The sequence below is a fragment of the Hermetia illucens genome, chromosome 1, assembly GCF_905115235.1.
Source record: "Hermetia illucens chromosome 1, iHerIll2.2.curated.20191125, whole genome shotgun sequence".
NCBI lineage: Eukaryota > Metazoa > Arthropoda > Insecta > Diptera > Stratiomyidae > Hermetia > Hermetia illucens.
In genome coordinates, this window is record NC_051849.1 from 210,996,472 (window position 1) to 211,015,988 (window position 19,517).

Below are 19,517 nucleotides of genomic sequence, written 5' to 3' on the forward strand. Positions count from 1 at the left end.
CGGCAGAAGTAAGGAACGGTGTATATCACCAAATCGAAACCCCTGCCTCGCCTGTGGCCGAATTACTTTCTTGTAAATATATCTTAGAATAAATTTTTGTTCTATTTCGTTTAGATTTGTTACAATTATTCTTATTTGCACCCCCAATAGGTTTGCCAAAAATATGCTATCTCCAATGAAACCCTCGAAGTTGAAATTCTTGACACAATCAAATTTAAACTTTCTGTGATACGCAATCGGTAGTGAGAGCATGACGAAAGTCATCCCAGACATGCAATATACGCGAGGAATCAGCGGCAACGTCAGCACCGAAGACGAATCAACCAACAATATCAAACCGTACCGGTCAAACACGAAGAACAATAAGGATAGGACAATACAACTTTGAGACCGTTGACAATTTCTCCTATCTAGGGTCGAAAATCACAACCGATAACAGCTACGATGATGAAATCCGCGCACGGTTGTTGTCAGCCAACAGAGCCTATTTCAGCTTACAAAGACTGTTCCGCTCGAAACGTCTCACCATAGGGTCAAAGCTCTTACTGTACAAGACTATGATCTTGCCAGTCCTCATGTATTCCTCGGAAACTTGGGTTCTTAGCAAGAAAAATTGCGAACTCTTGGCCGCATTCGAGATAAGAATCCTGCGAAGAATTTTTGGCCCCCTATCATCATGACAAAATAATTAGTTGACATTTTTGGTTAAAAATTGGTACAAATATGGCCCAAGTAATATTGCAACTGACAATATTCTATATATTATTTATCCTTTACATATAAGCAGCATATCAACCAAAAAACTAATAATTTTCTTAATTTTTCATCATAAACGGAAAAATTACGAAATCCTGCAAGCCAATAACCGCTTTCGAGACCAACACTGGCCTACACAATTCAAATCCACAAATCGGCAATGCAGTTCACTGCCCTCTCCCAATCAACGATTTGAACAATCAATTTTTCTCTTTCTCATTTGATGTGTCATTCAATTTCGAGTGGAGTTCACATCCTCGCGAATGTCGACTTGTGAAGTTTTTATTCCGAATCTCGTCTTTTTCGTTTAATTTCGCACGTTATGTTGGAGCGTAAACCAAAGCCTGCTTTCTGGAAATTCATAAAAGGAAGCGCAAAAACACTTTTCGTTCTCGAGGCCGTGGCATTTGCAGTGTCATATGGTGTTTGGCATCGAATGAACACCAACAGTGGTAGGTGACAAGGGCCAAGGTGTTATGTTGTTTTCTGGTTTATCTATTTATCTTATTTGGGTATCTTGATCGATGAACAGTGGTAGAAAGTACTTTTTATTGAACGGGCTTTTAAATGAAGCAAATTGTCCAGACTATAGTTTTCAAAAGCGATTTTAATTCAAGGGAGAATTGACAGGTGCAGCGATGACAACTACTGTCACGGAATCGGTCGTCATCTTGTCGAAAGTTAGTGGCAAAAGTGACGAAAATTGATAATTTCCAATTGGATTTTTGATTAACAAAGGAGTTTGGGGAGTTATTCAACAAATTTTTAAACTGTCTGAATACAATAAATTGTGCAACTCAATTTTTTTAAATAGTCTTTTCGGGAATTAAAAAATTATCCATTCTGAAAATAGAAAATCTCGAACCGGCTTTGTGGTAAGATGAGATTTTAGATGTCTGCATTAGTTGCGTAGCTATTGATATGTTACGTAAAGATTAACATTTACCTATTTTTAACGATTTTTAATATATTATGAATATAATAGAAGCAGCGCTTGTTTCCTCTCAAAAATCTGATAACTTAGTCACGGGAATAGGTTATTGCGTGGGAATTTTTCGGAAAGAACATGGTCTGGTTAGCAAAATGAGGAAACGTTCGAGAATCCAAAGTATATTAAGTAAGAATGGTTTAGACAAGTGTCGAATTCAAATCATCATTGAACCAATATACCTTTGGTGACATGCACATTCAAGCTATGAACAAGACAGACTTCCAAGTACCTAGGAAACTAATGTTCGAGTTGGTGATCTGTGGGAATTCAGCGGCATGTGAAGCTGTTGTTAACATGTTTCTCTCAGGAAAGAACAAAATGGTAGAACTGATTGTTCGCCACCGCTTCATTGGCATATGTAATCATCGTGGTCGAAAACCGATCCGGAAAGTCTAGCGAAGGACACGGACAACTGTATCCAAATGTCGAATGCATCAAACAAATTCTGCCGAGGAGCGGATGAACCTGCCTTGCGACATCGGAAGCAGAGACATGGGAAACGCTGGGACCCAACATTGTCTCGTATTCGACTGTTTCTTGCATCCATCTGTCGATCTCCATTTCTCCAAAAGGTAGCTGTGCCGGGGAATAAAATGGTTGAGACAAGGGACACTTAAATCTGCATCAAACAATATAGAAGTACACCATGTTGCGCACATGCCGCCACCGGGAGTGGGTAGTTCTGATAAGTCCGGGCTAAGAAGACTGCACACAGGGCAGGGTTTTCAGACGGAACGGAAATTCCTAGCAGGAAGGATAGGTACGAGGTAGTGTCTGAATTATGCGTGGGGTCTGCGTATGTTTTTGTTGTGTCTATGTACCCAAGTGGCAAGCCATAAAGAGTTGTGCAATGCAACACATGCATCCATGTGCTCGCAACCACGTGGTCCCCCACCATCATACAAACGACATCAATATTTGTGGACGAAGAACCGCAGAAACAGATCACATTGCCAAAAAGTCTGCATGGAGCAAGAGCTGCCAAGAAATCAATAAAGACCGCTTCAACACAGCTCTCCACAACTGCTTCTCTTGGGTTAAACTATCGTTTACAAAGAAGACTGTAGCGCTTGGAGACCAATTGATATGTGTCGCCTTTCTTCAACATATGTGTGTGTGTGTCTATGGTGGGGGAGAAGCTACAGATTCTGAGCACTCAGGCCGTGTTGGCCCATTGTACTCGCCTCCCCCGTCTAACGGAATATTCCGGATTCGTTAACGTATCACAGGATTTCCGTTAGTGGATGTAATGGTACCCGTCGCAATTGGAGGACATCGGCACCAAAGATCTGATGCCTATAGGCGGGGCATTCACATAGGAAATGCTCCGTGGATTCCGCTTCCTCATTACAGGAGGGACACGTATCATCTTCGGTAATTCCTATTCTGAACATATGCCCAGCTAGTGAATTATGGCCTGTCAGAATGCCCACAATACACCTGCAAGTCCTCCTGCTTTTCGACAGGATAAACTTTGCGGTACGTATGTTGGGTTCTGGCAGGAAAAGTTTGGTGTGTCGAGCAGCATTTAAGCTCTGCCACCTGTCCTTATGGGAAACTTGTTCCCAGTTTTTGAAAACAGATTTAGCCAATTCTACTGATACCCCAATTGCTGGCTCCGGTCCCGGCATAGGGGAGATTGACCCCTCTTTCGCTAAAGCGTCCGAGATTTCATTTCCCTCTATGCCACAGTGACCAGGTACCCAGAGTAGTTCCACCGTATTGAATCTAGACATAGAGTTCAAACGGTTTCTGCATTCCTGAACGATTTTCGAGGTGATCAAAGGACTGCTCAATGCTCTCAGTGCAGCTTGACTGTCACTGCAGATTGCGATGCGCCTGCCCTTCAACCGCTCGTCAATCACCCAGTTTGCCACCCTTAGGATCGCATAAACTTCGGCTTGAAAAACCGTTGCATATTGTCCCAAAGGAAAAGCCCACTTCTCGTTTTTATTCGAGAGGTAGACTCCGGCTCCAGAACCCTCTTCTGTTTTTGAGCCATCGGTGTAGAAGACTTCCGTATATCCCGCCACGCATTCCTCTGAGTCTTCCCAGTCCTCTCTACGCTTCAGGGTAACTACATATCTTCTACCAAACAGATGTATGGGGACACGAGAATCGGCAGGCATTGTAAGAACTGGATTTAGTCCTCCCAGTAACTCTTCCAATGCTCTGTGCTCCCCACATCCGTTGTTTTCCCATAGATCTAATCGAATTAGCCTATGAGCTGCTCTCATTGCAGTGCTTTGAATAAATATATCCAGGGGCTGCAAATTGAGTAGCGCATTCAGAACTGCGCCGGTTGTCGTGCTCATGGCACCAGTGATACCCAGACAAACAGTTCTTTGCAGTGCGTCTAGTTTACGGTGAAAATCTTTTTGTCTCACCTTAACCCACCACACTACGGATGCATATACGAACATCGGCCTAATGATGGCAACGTATATCCACATTACCACATGATGCCTGAGTCCCCATGTCGAGGCAAAGGTCCGTCTGCACAGCCCATAAGCTGTGAGAACTCGTTTCATCTTTACCTCTACATGTTTGTTCCAAAGAAGTTTTTTATCTAGAGTGACCCCCAGATATTTCACTTCTTCGGAGAGTTGAAGGATAGTACCCCTCATCTCAGGGAGACAAAATCCATCCAGTTTTCTCCTTTTTGTGAATAAAACCATTGTGGTTTTATTTGGATTAACTGACAAACCATGTCTAAGGCACCAGTTGTTTATCAAATCGACGGCACGCTGTATATTCCTACACACCGTTCCAAGATCCCGATCAACAGCAAATACAGCCACGTCATCAGCATAAGCTTGGGCGTGTATTGGCAAATTTTGCAGTTCGCATAGCAGTGAGTCGATCAGCATACTCCACAGAAGCGGCGAAAGCACACCTCCTTGGGGGCAGCCCTTCGTCGCTTCTGTAGTCAGGTAGCGATCGACCCCTACCTCAGCGTACAACAATCTTTGCGTTAGCATAGCATGGATCCACTTAATTAAAGCATCATCAACACCATGCGCTCTGGCGGCATCACAAAGTTTTTGAAAAGGCGCACAGTCAAAAGCCCCTTCAATGTCCATGAACACCCCCATCGCGTACTCAACATTCAAAGTTGCATCCTCTATCTTTGTGACCAAAGAATGAAGAGCAGACTCACAGGACTTTCCACGTTGGTAAGCATGTTGGTTTTCATTAAATGGGTGTGACCTACATATAATCGACAATACAAACAATACTTTTTGTTATCCTCTAACCACCGTTAATGAAGTCCATATCTCACCATTTTTCCGCCAGGAACTCGTTGAATTTCATGCTCCGGGCACCCACAACATAAAATTCCAGCACCTACAAATGCTACCGGATAGCCCCAAAAACGCTTTCCTAGATTCGATAAATACCCACTGAACTTAAAATAGCATCCCAGATAAATGGAGGGAAATCCGCCTCATATCAGTCCCTTCTTCCTTTTCTTCAACCTTTGTCCCATTCACAAGCGGGATCGGCTCGTCGTGGTCGGTTTCGCCATGTGGCTCTATCGAATGCCTGATCTGGGTGCAATCTCGAGGCGTTTAAATCCCCATGTATTCATAAGTACAAGCACATGGGTGTCCGCAGATCGACCTGCCTGTGGTGCATACGCAGTGAAGAAGTGAGTAGTGCGATCAGCTGATATAATGGTGAGATTCATCAGCCGATCATCAAATCGTTCGACTTCTTTAATGGCATCAGGGAAACCCTCTGGGATGGCAATGCCAACACCGTATTGAGTGTGTGGACTACCAAAATAGAGAAGTTTTTACCACGTTCGCGTTCTATGTCGCAGCTTTTGGCATCAGACCATTGGGTTTCTCGCAGAACGTAGATATGGATGCGCCTTTTCCGAAGGGCTCTTGTGAGTTCCTCGGTCTTTCCAGGTGGCAACCTTTAGCGTTCAGACACATATCTGTTTTGTTCGGACTAACTTACTTATGTCCTGATGCCGTCCTTCTCCTTTCCTGGCGGAGTTAATGTCAGAATTGTCAGTACAATAATTAAGACTAGGATCTCAACATTCCTGGCAGATAACAACATTCTCCCTCCACCCACACTATATCAATGATGTTGATTGGTGTCAGAAAAGCCCACAAATAGGTTGTCGCCGCGGCCGTTATAGACCTAAAAAGCCTTTTGAGTCAGTAGACTTAAACATACTAGCAGCCCAATTAAAATAAACTGGGATCGACACCCTGTATTTAAACTGGATCATGAACTTTCTCAGTGAGAGAGCAATAAAGAGGGGCTGTCCCCCTATAAAGGTCTTTTGATGTACAAAACTTACATAATACCCTCGATAGAGTATGTAATCTCATATGGAAGCAACATGCTAAAATCTAATTTGTAATTTGGCGCGCGCTTAGTTGCTTGGCATTTAGAGCTTCTATCAAAGTACTATCTTTTCTGATTTTATATCGTGTGGCGTCGAGAAAAAGTTATGAGGATATAGAAGGAATATTTGACCATTTTTTATCTGTTAGCCATTTTTGTATCTGTTCTTCTTCAAATTTGCTAATAATGTTGAACTCCTACCGTGAAGCGTATGGAATTAGCTGTAATCGATAGACTACTTTGTAGAGCAAATTATATGTCTAAATAGCTGCTGACGCAGTTGAATTTCAAATTATCATCCAAGTGCAACTACCACGCACTCAAACTTTCTCACGTAGGGAAACACTAAGCCTTTTATATCTGAAGCGTCTAGTCGTCACGAATTGGCCTCGTTCGAAAGGCGAGACCATAAACTTTTCCCGATACAGTTCAGTCATTCATAATTCATCATGCGTTAGAACAGTGAGAAATAAATAACACTGGAACCTATCAAACACCTAAGTATCATCAGCTTCCGCTGTAGATATTATATATTAAAGGGATTTAATAGCCCAACTCATCTTTCATCCAACGCCTCAACTACGCTCTTGATTTATTCTCAGAAACTCGTTGTGATGTTTCCTAACTTGGAGAAAGATGCAAGAAGAGCCAGATTGAAGATAAATACTAACAAACCAGTCTGATGAGTCGTCGCATTCTCTTTATCTGTATTAATTGCTAGTGTGCAAAAAAAAACATGGTTGATGGTTTCGTCCAAGACTTACACTGTCTCTCCTCTAGGAACAGCATGACCGAAAATACTTGCAAGGGGTTGTTCCTTAGTAAGGAACTCCAGACATTCCGGTTTTCCGCCGAGGTCTACCAAATCGATATCCCTAAAAGCTGTCTGACTTTCTGACCTGCGCCATCGCTCCATCTGAGGCAGGGTCTGTCACGGCTCCTTTTTTTACCATAGATATTTTCATTTTATACTTTCCGGGCTGGATCATCCTCACCCACACGACTTAGGTAACCCGCCCGCCGCAACCTGTTGAGCCGGATTTTATCAACCATGTTATCGCTCATAGATTTCGACGTTATGTAGGCTGGGAGATCGTCCAATCTCATGCAGGGTCCCAAAAATTCTTCGGAGGATTCTTCTCTCGAACGCGGTCAAGAGTGGCAATTTTTTTGCTAAGAACCCAGGCCTCCGAGGAATACATAAGGACTGGCAAGATCATTGACTTGTACGATAAGAATTCTGACCCTAGGGTGACACGTTTCGAGCGAAACAGTTTTTGTAGGCTGAAATAGGCTCTGTTGGCAGCCAGCAACCGTGCGCGGATTTGATCCTCATAGCTCTTATCGGATGTGATTTTCGACCTTAGATAGGAAATATTTTCAACGGTCTCAAAGTTGTAGTCTGCCATCTTCATTGTTTTTGTTTGACCAGTGCGATTCGAGGTTGTTGATTCCAGTTTTTGGCACTGACGTTGCCAGCATGTACTTCGCCTTGCCCTCACTAATGTGCGGCCCAAAATCTCGCGCCGCCTGCTCGATCTGAACGAAGGTAGTTTGTATGTCTCGGGTCATTCTTCCCATAATGTTCATATCGTCAGCGTAGGACAATAGTTCGGTGGATTTGAAGAGGATGGTGCCTCTTGCATTAGCATCTGGATCGCGGATAACTTTTTGCAGAACCAGATTAAAGAGGAGGCATGATAAGGCATCCCCTTTTCTTAGACCGCTGTTGATGTTGAATGGTCTAAGAGAGTGATCCTGCCGCTTTTATCGCCTCGCCCATTGATCACGTTCAGCATGGTCATCATCATCATCATCAACGGCGCAACAACCGGTATCCGGTCTAGGCCTGCCTTAATAAGGAACTCCAGACATCCCGGTTTTGCGCCGAGGTCCACCAATTCGATAGCCCTTACGCCATCGCTCCATCTTAGGCAGGGTCTGCCTCGTCTTCTTTTTCTACCATAGATATTGCCCTTATAGACTTTCCGGGTGGGATCATCCTCGTCCATACGGATTAAGTGACCCGCCCACCGTAACCTATTGAGCCGGATTTTATCCACAATCGGACGATCATGGTATCGATCATAGATTTCGTCATTATGTAGGCTACGGAATCGTCCATCCTCATGTAGGGGGCCAAAAATTCTTCGGAGGATTCTTCTCTCGAACGCGGCCAAGAGTTCGCAATTTTTCTTGCTAAGAACCCAAGTCTCCGAGGAATACATGAGGGACTGGCAAGATCATAGTTTTGTACAGTAAGAGCTTCGACCCTATGGTGAGACGTTTCGAGCGGAACAGTCTTTGTAAGCTGAAATAGGCCCTGTTGGCTAACAACAACCGTGCGCGGATTTCATCATCGTAGCGGTTATCGGTTGTGATTTTCGACCCTAGATAGGAGAAATTTTCAACGGTCTCAAAGTTGTATTCTCCTATCCTTATTCTTCTTCGTGTTTGTGTTTGACCAGTGCGGTTTGATGTTGTTGGTTGATTCGTCTTCGGTGCTGACGTTGCCACCATATATTTTGTCTTGCCTTCATTAATGTGCAGCCCAAGATCTCGCGCTGATATCTGCCTGCTCGATCTGGATGAAGGCAGTTTGTACATCTCGGGTGGTTCTTCCCATGATGTCGATATCGTCAGCATAGGCCAGTAGTTGGGTGGACTTGAAGAGGTTCGTACCTCTTGCATTTACCTCAGCATCACGGATCGCTTTCTCGAGGGCCAGGTTAAAGAGGACGCATGATAGCGCATCCCCTTGTCGTAGACCGTTGTTGATGTCGAATGGTCTTGAGAGTGATCCTGCTGCTTTTATCTGGCCTCGCACATTGGTCAGGGTCAGCCTAGTCAGTCTTATTAATTTCGTCGGGATACCGAATTCTCTCATGGCCGTGTACAGTTTTACCCTGGCTATGCTATCATAGGCGGCTTTAAAGTCGGTGAACAGATGGTGCAACTGTTGTCCATATTCCAACAGCTTTTCCATCGCTTGCCGCAGAGAGAAAATCTGATCTGTTGCTGATTTGCCTGGAGTGAAGCCTCTTTGGTATGGGCCAATGATGTTCTGGGCGTATGAGGCTATCCGGCCTAGCAAGATAGTGGAGAATATCTTATAGATGGTACTCAGCAACGTGATACCTCTATAATTGCTGCACTGTGTGATATCTCCCTTTTTATGTATGAGACAGATTATGCCTCGCTGCCAATCGTCAGGCATTGATTCGCTGTCCCATACCTTGAGCACAAGTTGATGAACCACTTGGTGTAACTGGTCGCCTCCATATTTAACCAATTCGGCTGTAATTCCATCGGCTCCTGGCGACTTATGATTTTTTAGCCGATGAATTGCACGGACTGTTTCTCCTAAACTTGGTGGTGGCAGTATTTGTCCGTCGTCTTCAGTTGGCGGGACCTCCAACTCGCTGATGTTCTGGTTGTTCAGTAGCTCATCAAAGTACTCAACCCATCGCTCTAATATGCCCATTCTGTCGGAAATCAGATTTCCCTCTTTGTCTCGGCAGGATGAGCATCGAGGTGTATAAGGCTTCATCCTGCTGACTTGTTGGTAAAACTTCCGCGCCTGGTGCGGTTGCTCCCTGTACTTTTCTAGTTCACAGACTTGTTGGTTCTCCCAGGCTTCCTTTTTCCGTCTGTGAAGTCGCTTCTCCGCTCGACGGAGTTCGTGATAAGTCTCTGCGCGTGCCCGCGTTCTTTGAGAATGCAACATTACTCGGTATGCGGCATTCTTCCGTTCCGTTGCTAGCTTACATTCATCGTCAAACCAGCCGTTCCGACTCCTTTTGCGGCTGGGGCCAAGTATGTTTGTGGCCGTATCCATGATAACGTTCTTCAGGTGATTGTGAAGATCATTTGTTGATGCTTCATCTCCAGGTCCTCTGTTGACTGCGGTTATTGCGGCATCCATTTTCCTCTTATAGGTGTCGCGGAGGGTTGTGTTGTGGATGACTTCAGTGTTCACTCTCACCTGATTGTCAGAGGGGATTCTAGGTGGTATTGATATTCGAGCTCGGGGCACCATGCCAACGAGATAGTGATCCGAGTCTATATTGGCCCCCCTATATGTTCTGACATTCATCAAGGCTGAGAAGTGGCGGCGTTCGATCAACACGTGGTCAATTTGGTTGAAAGTGGTCCCGTCTGGAGAGGCCCACGTATGTTTGTGGACCGCTTTCCGCGCAAACCAGGTACTTCCAACAACCATTTCGTGTGACCCGGCTAATTGAATAGTCCGCAGTCCGTGTTTTTTCGTGTAAGCTATGGGAGCCAACGTATCGCCTGAATACGGGCTCCTTCCCTACTTGGCTGTTAAAAGCCGTTCGCTTATGTTTTCAAAGCCGATAACAGCAGGTTTCATTTTTTGGCTGACTAAGAAACCTACTCCGAGCACATGGTTTACTGGATGACCGCTATAATATATGGTGTAGTGGCTCTTCTCCAGGAAACCGGTCCCTGTCCATCGCATCTCTTGTAACGCTGTTATATCAGCCCTATATTGGGACAGGGTATCGGCTAGCTGCTCGTCAGCTTCATCTCTGTACAGAGAGCGCACGTTCCATGAGAAAATGCGCAAATCGTTATTCCGTTGCCGGATCCGTCGTTTTAAAATCCGTCCTGTCCGAGGCTCCTGTTGTGGCTTCGTAACAAGTTGTTTTCCGTGTAGGGTTGTCAGCCCTACCCAACCCCCAACCTGGAGGACCAGTTGGTACAATGTGTCCCGTTTTTAGGCGCGGGAGACTTGCATTCATCCTTCTCCGTCTGCAGCTTTTCGTTAAGAAAGAGCTCCCAGCGGTCACCACGTGGAGGTGGAGATAGGGTTTGGTAGTAGAGCTGTTGGTGTTGGTTGAGCAGGCATTTCCCAGGTTTTATGCTCCATCGTGGGTACCAATCCACGTTTCGCCCCGGGACCTATACTACCCTTTGGTCACTCTTATGAATTTCGTGGGGATACCGAGATCTCCCATGGCCGCGTACAGTTTTACCCTGACTACACTGTCAAATCAAATTTCCTTCTTTATCTCAGCAGGATCAGCATCGAGGCGTATAAAGCTTCTTCCTGCTGACTTTGTGGTAAAACTTCCGCGCCTGGTGCGGTTGCTCCCTGTACTTCTTGAGTTCACAGACTTGTTGATTCCCCTAAGCTTCCTTTTCCTGTCTGTGGGGTCGCTTCTTCACTCTTATAAGTGTTACGGAGAGCTTTGTTGTGGATGGCTTCAATATTCAGGGGGTTATTTACTCCATTATATTCACAAACAACATAAGTCCAAGCTGACCGAAATCCACATCCAATTGATACAAGTTTCATATGTTGGCCCTGTCCCGTTACTCTCGTATAACAAAACAAAGTCAATGCAGCATAATGACGTATATGTTTTCCTAATTTTTCGTATTCGCTTTTCTTTTCAGAGTTTCGAAAGTATATGAGTGAAAACTTTCCAGTCGTCCTCGAAAGCTACTATCAAGTAGGAGAGCTCCTGGGTGATAATAAAGTCCGTCAACTCGACAACGTAACCTGGAGCCACAAGGCTGACAAAAAGGATTCCAACTAAACTTCGCGAAGTATAAAATAAATGGCCGGAGCTGTCTATTTCAAATCTTTTCTCTGGTTAACAGCTCTAGGCGGTCTCGGTTACGGCTTATTACAACTAACACAACCATCTGAAGAAAAACTCTCGAAAATCAGAGAATATTCAAAGTCGACAAGTTTAACGGAGGAAGAGAAACGTAAAATCCTGTTTATGCAAAAACTGCAGGAGGCAGCCGGTGAATCTAAGCCGGTTTACATTCAGAGAAGTGATAAAGAAAACAAATAGAGTGGTGAAATCGTAGTGCAAGACAAGGATATATCTCACAGACCGTAACTCTAGTAGTAAACTATTTAACAACTATAATGGGTGATAACAGTGTAAATCTTAATAAAAAGGAACTAATACTCGAACGACTTAACAAACGTAATAAAGACCGTCAAAATTACCTGGATGCAAAAATAGAACTGCGGAACAAGGAGTCGACCGAATTTGAAGGCACCGACTACTTTGCACAGACCTTTTCAGAACGAGTCAAAGATATCGAGAAGAACATCAACAATGTGCACAAGGATACACCCGATTTAACGAGGACGTTTGCAAGCATCAACAATGACATTCAAGAATTGCAGAGATACCTCTCGAATTCAACTCTATTCCTCCCCGACTACAAAATCAAAGCGTGTCAAAATATCTTGAACGAATTAACTGCGCAGTCAGAGGATGTCCGGCAAAGATTACTACCAAAAAAGAAATTCGGTTTCAATAATAAGAAAGCTATAAACATAAAGACAAATGCCGTTCAGAAAAACAGTAACGGCGTTGATAAGACCGACTTCGTTCCTGAGAAAACAAAGTTTTCATGGACGCTGTCAGATCGAAGCAATGAATACAAATTACTAGTCGGAACCGAAGTAGATAGGAAGGATGTAACAATTTCAGGTCTAAAGAATTGCTTTGTCGAAATACGAGGACACGCTGGCTCAGTGCAAATCTCCAATACCGACAATTGCACGTTCCTTTGTGGACCAATCTCCCGCTCCTTATTTGCCGAGAACTGCACCAATTGCACAATTGTCGCTGCATGTCAACAACTTCGTCTCCACTCATCCATCAACTGCCGTTTATACTTGCATGTAACCTGTCGCGCTATCATTGAAGATTGTACAAAAATCGAAGTTGGTTCCTACAACTATGAATACTTGGGGATCGATATTGATTTCAAGAAATCAGGACTGGATGAAACTGTGAATAACTATCGCGATGTGGCTGATTTCAATTGGCTATCGCCGGATAAGCCTTCTCCAAACTGGAGATTGATTAGTGAACTCGATTATGGGGATTCGAAAGCCAATTGGACCGAAATTAAGGAACAATTTGAAAGAGATAAGAAATTCTGAAAATTACTGTTCTTGGCTTTCTTGATTTGCACTCAGTTATTCATTTTAATTTACATAATGTATGAGAAAATAGATTTTCTGTTTCTTCAAGCAACACCATACTGAAGGTTACTGATATTGTTAGCTTTTTATAGTGCGCAACCCCTGATCAAGTTGAGATATAAGCAAGTATTATGCAGATTGGAAATGAACACACTAGTGATAATCGAGACTATTTATAATAAAAGATAGAGATTTACCATAGTTTGTGTATGTGATTTTTATTTTACTCATAAGACAAAGGCTGGACTATCTCGGTTTGCAAGTATCTTTTGGTGTTTCTCCCATGGAAATGCTTCTGTAACATAGTTAAGTATCATGAAAAATGTATGATAATATTCTGCTATTTGGCCCACAGTTTCTATTCGGATAGAATTAAAATTTCATTACTTACAGAGATATCGGTGTTCAAAGATTATCGTCTAGTTTTCGTATTATTCCGACTTTTTCACCCTTTTCCATGCCTTATCCTTCTGGATCCCGTGATCCAATATTGCCTTAGTTACAGAAATAATCAGATATCGTTTTCCATCCCGGAACCCAGTGACATCGAATTTCGACTCTCTCCCCAAATGTGACCAGACTCACCTTTCTTAATACCGTCGATATATATCACGCGCTTAGTTGAATTTGACATGCTGGGCACGGATCTATCTATGTCTGTCTTTCCATAGATGTAATAAAAGTTAAAACGTTGTTATCCGCCTTGTGACCTGATCAATACGCAATTTTCATCTACTGTGCTATCTGAGAGAGAAATGGACCGCACTCCCTTTTACAGGGGAACATGAAAAGCAACAGAAGAAGTGCGAAAACAGAAGCAACCGTAGCTTAGGAGCACCGAATGGACCACAGATAGTCGATTGCAGAACGAACTGAGGAAAAAACGAAAGTAACAAAATGCATCTGGAGGAGACTTGATTCAGACCGCAAAAGGACAAGAAGAAACGGTCTGCCGTGTGGATAGAAATTTATCTGTATAAATTTAAGCAAAAGAAAAGAAATAAACGGAGGACTAAACCGTCAGCTCTGCATATTAAATCGCAGAAGTCCGCAGCGTCATCCAATATAAAATCAAACAAGAAAATAGTGGAGCAGAAGTGTTTTCTATACGGATAACGAAAGATGGTTTTGTCGTCGTTGAATTAAGTCCGAGGACAACAGGCAGGAATAGAAGTCTTTGAAATCTTGCCTGGAGCCCATGTACCCCTTGAAAGTTCGAGATCTTGACTACCTTTGCCTTGCAGAAGAGACCAAAATTAAAGAGACTATCAACCATAAATGCCTAGAGGGAACCAATACACGATAGTAGTTAGGGCAGTCAAGGGCAAAAACTCGCCTGTGGGAGAAATTGCCGCAGAATGCCCAAGGGAACCTTACCAGAATTGTTTGGTACGTCTACAATCTGACAGGAGGGCAAAATGCTGCAAGTGCGGGCAGGTAGGTCACAAAGCTCTAGTAGACGCTATTTTGGACATGGATGGATGAGTTTAATACCAGAGCGAATTGAAAACGGAGTCCGGAAATGGTGTCAATGAAGAGAAAGAAGAAAGGCTTTCAGTCAGTGACCATGAATACATCCCGTTCGAAGTGGATAACCGTATCTCTCGGCGTACACCAGGAAGCAATAGTATACCGTTACAGGTACATAAACTGGCCCATTTAACGCTTGCCTGAATGGGAGCATTTTTCCCTGTCCATGGAAAGTCTTCCTCAAAGGTGGCGGCGAGAAAGACAGAAGCAGCAACCCTGTCGTTCGGACCAAAACCAAGTGGCTGAGGGGAACCTCGTGCTATGTTTTAACAAGGGTGCCCTACTCCTTAGTTCGGTAGAAATTTAGGTAGGTCTTGCATCTACCAGTATGAATAAACTGAGCCATCTACTCAGTATAGACTGGTACCGTTGTGCTTGACTCAGTGGGGCTCTGATTGTGGTCACGAAATCAATCCTTAAGAAGACCGTGGGGTTAAGTCAACTCGGCAGGTACTCACGTAAAACCACAGTGATGTAATTGTCGCTGGAAAGTGGCGGGGCTCCTGCAGATCAACAAAAAAGGACACTGACTTGTCATCGGGGGGGGGGGGAGGGGAGGGGTAATTTGGTGTTAGAAATGCCTTCAATTCCATAAGGAGGGCGGATATACTAAGCACACCAGAAATTTCTTTCCATGTGCGGGGTCATATCTAAGAGACCGTTCCTTGCTCTATAAAACCCTGGATAGCCAGAGGAAGATCCATCATAGATCCGAATCTCTGAAATGCTTTTTACCGCAGTCTGTTAAGCTTCAACATGCTAAAGAAGTCGCATCTGGTCAGTTATGCATACGTTGTTGTGGCACCTGTCGGGTGTTTACAAGCGCAAAGTAGACTTAGCATATTGATACCAAAGATAAGCGGATGGTCTTTGGTTTCAGCCTTGCTTTGTTCTGCTCCTGTGCGCCTTTAACGGGACAACTCGTAATCTGCTCAGCAGGTCACGAATCACAACATAAAAGCCCAGCCCTTTAGGATCGGTTATGCCGTCGACGAAGCTGCACTGCCAACCAGAGATGGGTAGGTGATCTATGCAATATTACAAAAGTGGTATCAAGTATGATATTACCTTGCCATCACCGAGCGCGATCCAAACATTAAAACATCCCCTACCATTACTACATCACGCAGCATCACCGTATTAACTAGCATCATTGCATGACCCTCATTACCAAGCATCATCCCATTACCTAACATCACCCCATTACCTAGCATCATCCCATTACCAAGCATCACCGCGCTCCCAAGTATCATTTCATTAGAAAAATGATTTTGTAATATAGCATCACCTAACATTAGCGCTTTTGGTACAAGTTGCTGCGGCAGTTTCCGATGCCGAGTTTCGGGCTGACTTTTGGGTTGGTTTCGGACTGGCCTTGAATTCGCTTTAGGTTGGCTTCAGGCTGAATTTGTGCTGGCTTTTGGGTTTGCTTTAGGTTGACTTCGGGCTGGCTGGTATCGAACATCATACTTACGGTTAAGGTGATGAAATGTGATGTTTGTGATATTACTTTGTAACACCACCTTTTTCAAAAAGTGATGATATCACATTGCCCACTAAGGTAATATTTTGTGCACCTCTAGGTGCCAATTCCCCACAACAATCCTGCGACCTACTCTGCTTTCACTTATCTTCCGCGTTTACTACCTCGACCACTGTGCCTTCTACGCCTTTTTTTAAGTATAGACAGCTCCGAATCTCTTCTTGTTGTAGCTCTTCATTAGTAATCTTGACACCAATTTCGAAACTGGTCTCGATGGGCTCCCTAGCCCCTTCTTTGTTAACTGAAAACAATACAACTCCCTCCCACTGTGTACAATCTTCAACAAAAATATCAAAAAATGTTACTTTTCTCATCTTTAGAAAATTTTTTTCATTATCCTTATTCTAGCTGTGAACTACCGACATATCTTTCTTCCTTCCCCTTCGTTTCAAAATCCTAGAGAGATACGCCAACGACTGGTTGACCGGGCACTTCGGTCCTCTCACCGGGAAAGGGTAACATGGTTTTGTGAAACGTCAATCTACTGCTTCAAATTTTCTGTACTTTACCAGCTTTGTTGCCAAATGCATTAATAAATGGCAGATGGTACACGTTATTTACACCGATTCTAAAGCCTTTGATACGGTTAACCGCAATATTCTCCTCTCCAACTTCTCAATCACCTCTCGATCTTGCAGAATTTCTTTTCATGGTTACTCAACCTATTCATTCTCTTTTTCCTCTGATATTTCCCAAGGCTGTATACTTGGCCCCTTAATATTTATTTTTTTATTAGTGACCTCCTCTCCATCCTCACCCAACTGCGTTTGCATTTCGCAGATGACCTTAAATTATTAGCCTCTGTTTCGTCTTCGCTAGATTGTGATTTTTTTGCAATCAACCTAGACAACCTTGTGCGTTGGTGCTCGGTAAACAAACTAGATATCAGCAAATACTACTGGAGATGCTACTCGCTCAAACTCACGCCAACATCCTTTTCCTACTCCACTGTTTGGTTTTATCCTACGGAGCCTTTAACACTGGCGAACCGCTATGGTTCCGCTGCTCCCAGGGCAGAAGTGAGGCGACTTATGATGAATTACCTTTGCCCTGATACGAAACTCTAAGCCATCTGCGTCACCTACTGGTTCACCAGATCCCCTTTTTAAAAATAACTTTCTCTCCCGTGGACTAATCTTCCCAGCTTCACATTCTCAATCTTATTCCCCTACAACAACATCGAATCTTTCTTGTTATGTTTACCCTTTTCAAAACTCTAATTGCCTAATGCACTGCTCTGTCTCCTCGGATATTATATTCCGCATTACTGCCCGTAGTGCACGTAGTGCGGACACTTTGAAGTTTCACGGCTACTTTCACACTCTCATCTCAAGATTATGCGCATCCTACAACGGCCTATAGCTTGAGCCCTCGAAATCTGTCTCCGTCCTTAGTTTTAAGTGCAAGTTAAACTACTTACTTGCGACTTCTGCTAAGGACGATATCCATAATAATTAGAAATTTACTTTTTTATGTATTATTCATTAAATAAATAAACAAGTCGGAAAACCGGAAGCTTGATGCTTCAGGTATAAAAGGTTTTTTCGTTTCCCTATGTGAGGAGCATAACGTAGTTCTCCATTAGTTACTGCCATTGCCAGAACTCAGCAATTTAAAAATCTCGAGTCAATGCTATTAGCCAATGGAGAACTGCGTAATGAAATTTTTTCACGCATTAATGCAACCTGGATGAAGTAGCATTCCGCAACTGGTGTTTTTTGTGCTCGACGTATCAGCGCACGTCCGAAATCTAAAATTTACTGCAATGTCGTCCGTCTGCCACTCTCTATAGTTCTGAGTGTTGACCGACTATAAAGGACAATGAACGGCGTCTTGCGGTAATGGGTACGAAGATGTTGCATTGCACTGGTGGCGTGACACGTTTCGATTATGTCTGAAATGAGAATATCCGCGATCGATATGGGTTTGCATCAATCGTGGAAAAACTGCAAGAGAGGCGTTTTCGATGGTGTGGTCACGTAATTCACGCTCGAAAGCAATGGTAAGCAACCAAAAACCCGGCCAAAACAATGGTGGCTTGATACGTTGGATGGGGATTTAAAGGTATCGCGATTATATCCTGATCAGGCATTTGATAAAATAAAATGACGAAACCGATCATCACGAGCCGACCCCGCTTGTGAACTGAAGGCTGAAGAAAAAGAAGAAGATGTGAGGAGCGACGAGTGCACGACAGCACCATGTAATATAGCTAAAAATTCCATTGCCCTCTATTTTCTAGAAAGCGATTTAAATAAATCATTTGATGGAAAGCCCTGTGTTGATAATGGTCAACCTCATACGTTTCACGCTCTCAGTTTAATATTATTAGCGAATGAAAACAATTTAACCAACATCAAATATAAAAAAGGGCTAGGGAGAATTAGATTCTTCTTGAATGGAATTTTAATATTTCACTCGAATTTCAATTATTCTCGTTAATTATAACGTCAGCATCTTATTTGTATGGCTTAGAATGCTGTTAATTAGCACGAAATTGATAAGTTTGAACTGAAGTAATAAAAACTTGTTTCTTTTTCGTTGGTGTGGGTATTTATTCTTGCAAATACCGACAAGTTTCCTTGTTTGCACTGATGAAGGGAACAATTGGTTCCCGAAATATCGGTATTTGCAAGAATAAATACCCACACCAACGAAAAAGAAACAACAAGTTTTTATTACTTCAATTAATCAATCGTTGGAAACACCGCAAAATTTCACTCTGAAGTTTGAACTGCTATAACTTTCCCACTAATAGTTGGATTTTCATGAAACCTGGCATGCGTATGCACGAGGCTGTCTTCTATGTCGGTGCAAAATTTAGTACACTTAGGATGAACTTAAGGGGAGTTTTTTAGTCAATTTCTAAAAGTTGATAATATACTATTAGTAAATTTTTTGAGCAGATACCGGAATGGGACATCTCTCGAAGATTAGATTTCACATAAGTGTTTTACACAAAACCTTAAAAAGGGCTGCAGATAAATAGATTCTTCATAAATGTGACTTTAATATTCCACGCGAATGTCAATTATTCCGGGTAATTATGACGTCAGCATCTGATTTGCCTGGCTTTGGAAGCAGTAAACTCGCTCGAAATTGCTAAGTTTGAACTGCTATAACTTTGGCCTTAATTGTCTGATTTCCATGAAATTTAGCACGTATATACGAAATATTGTCCCCTATGCTGGTGCAAAATTCGGAAGTCCTAGGATGAATTTAAGGGGAGTTTTTCAGTAAATTTCTAAAAAGTAGTAATATACTATTAGTAATTTTATTTGAGCAGATATTGGAATGGGACATATTTTGAGGCCTAGATTTCATCTAGACGCACCACCCTGATT

At 43.1% G+C, this 19,517-nt stretch overlaps 3 protein-coding genes across 3 annotated transcripts; all 3 read left to right on the forward strand.

The window, feature by feature from the left end:
• The first annotated feature begins 964 nt into the window (after nt 1–964).
• Nucleotides 965–11,712, forward strand: LOC119660516 (protein CEBPZOS). The gene is made up of 2 exons (XM_038069136.1): nt 965–1,208; nt 11,540–11,712. Exons 1-2 carry the CDS (start codon nt 1,079–1,081, stop codon nt 11,680–11,682), a joined length of 273 nt encoding a protein of 90 aa, XP_037925064.1. The 5' UTR covers nt 965–1,078; the 3' UTR covers nt 11,683–11,712.
• Nucleotides 11,667–12,079, forward strand: LOC119660523. The gene has a single exon (XM_038069149.1). The coding sequence runs from the start codon at nt 11,704–11,706 to the stop codon at nt 11,944–11,946; it is 243 nt and encodes an 80-aa protein (XP_037925077.1). The 5' UTR covers nt 11,667–11,703; the 3' UTR covers nt 11,947–12,079.
• LOC119660511 (tubulin-specific chaperone C) lies at nt 11,990–13,302 on the forward strand. Its single transcript, XM_038069122.1, has one exon. The coding sequence runs from the start codon at nt 12,024–12,026 to the stop codon at nt 13,056–13,058; it is 1,035 nt and encodes a 344-aa protein (XP_037925050.1). The 5' UTR covers nt 11,990–12,023; the 3' UTR covers nt 13,059–13,302.
• Nucleotides 13,303–19,517: the final 6,215 nt, after the last annotated feature.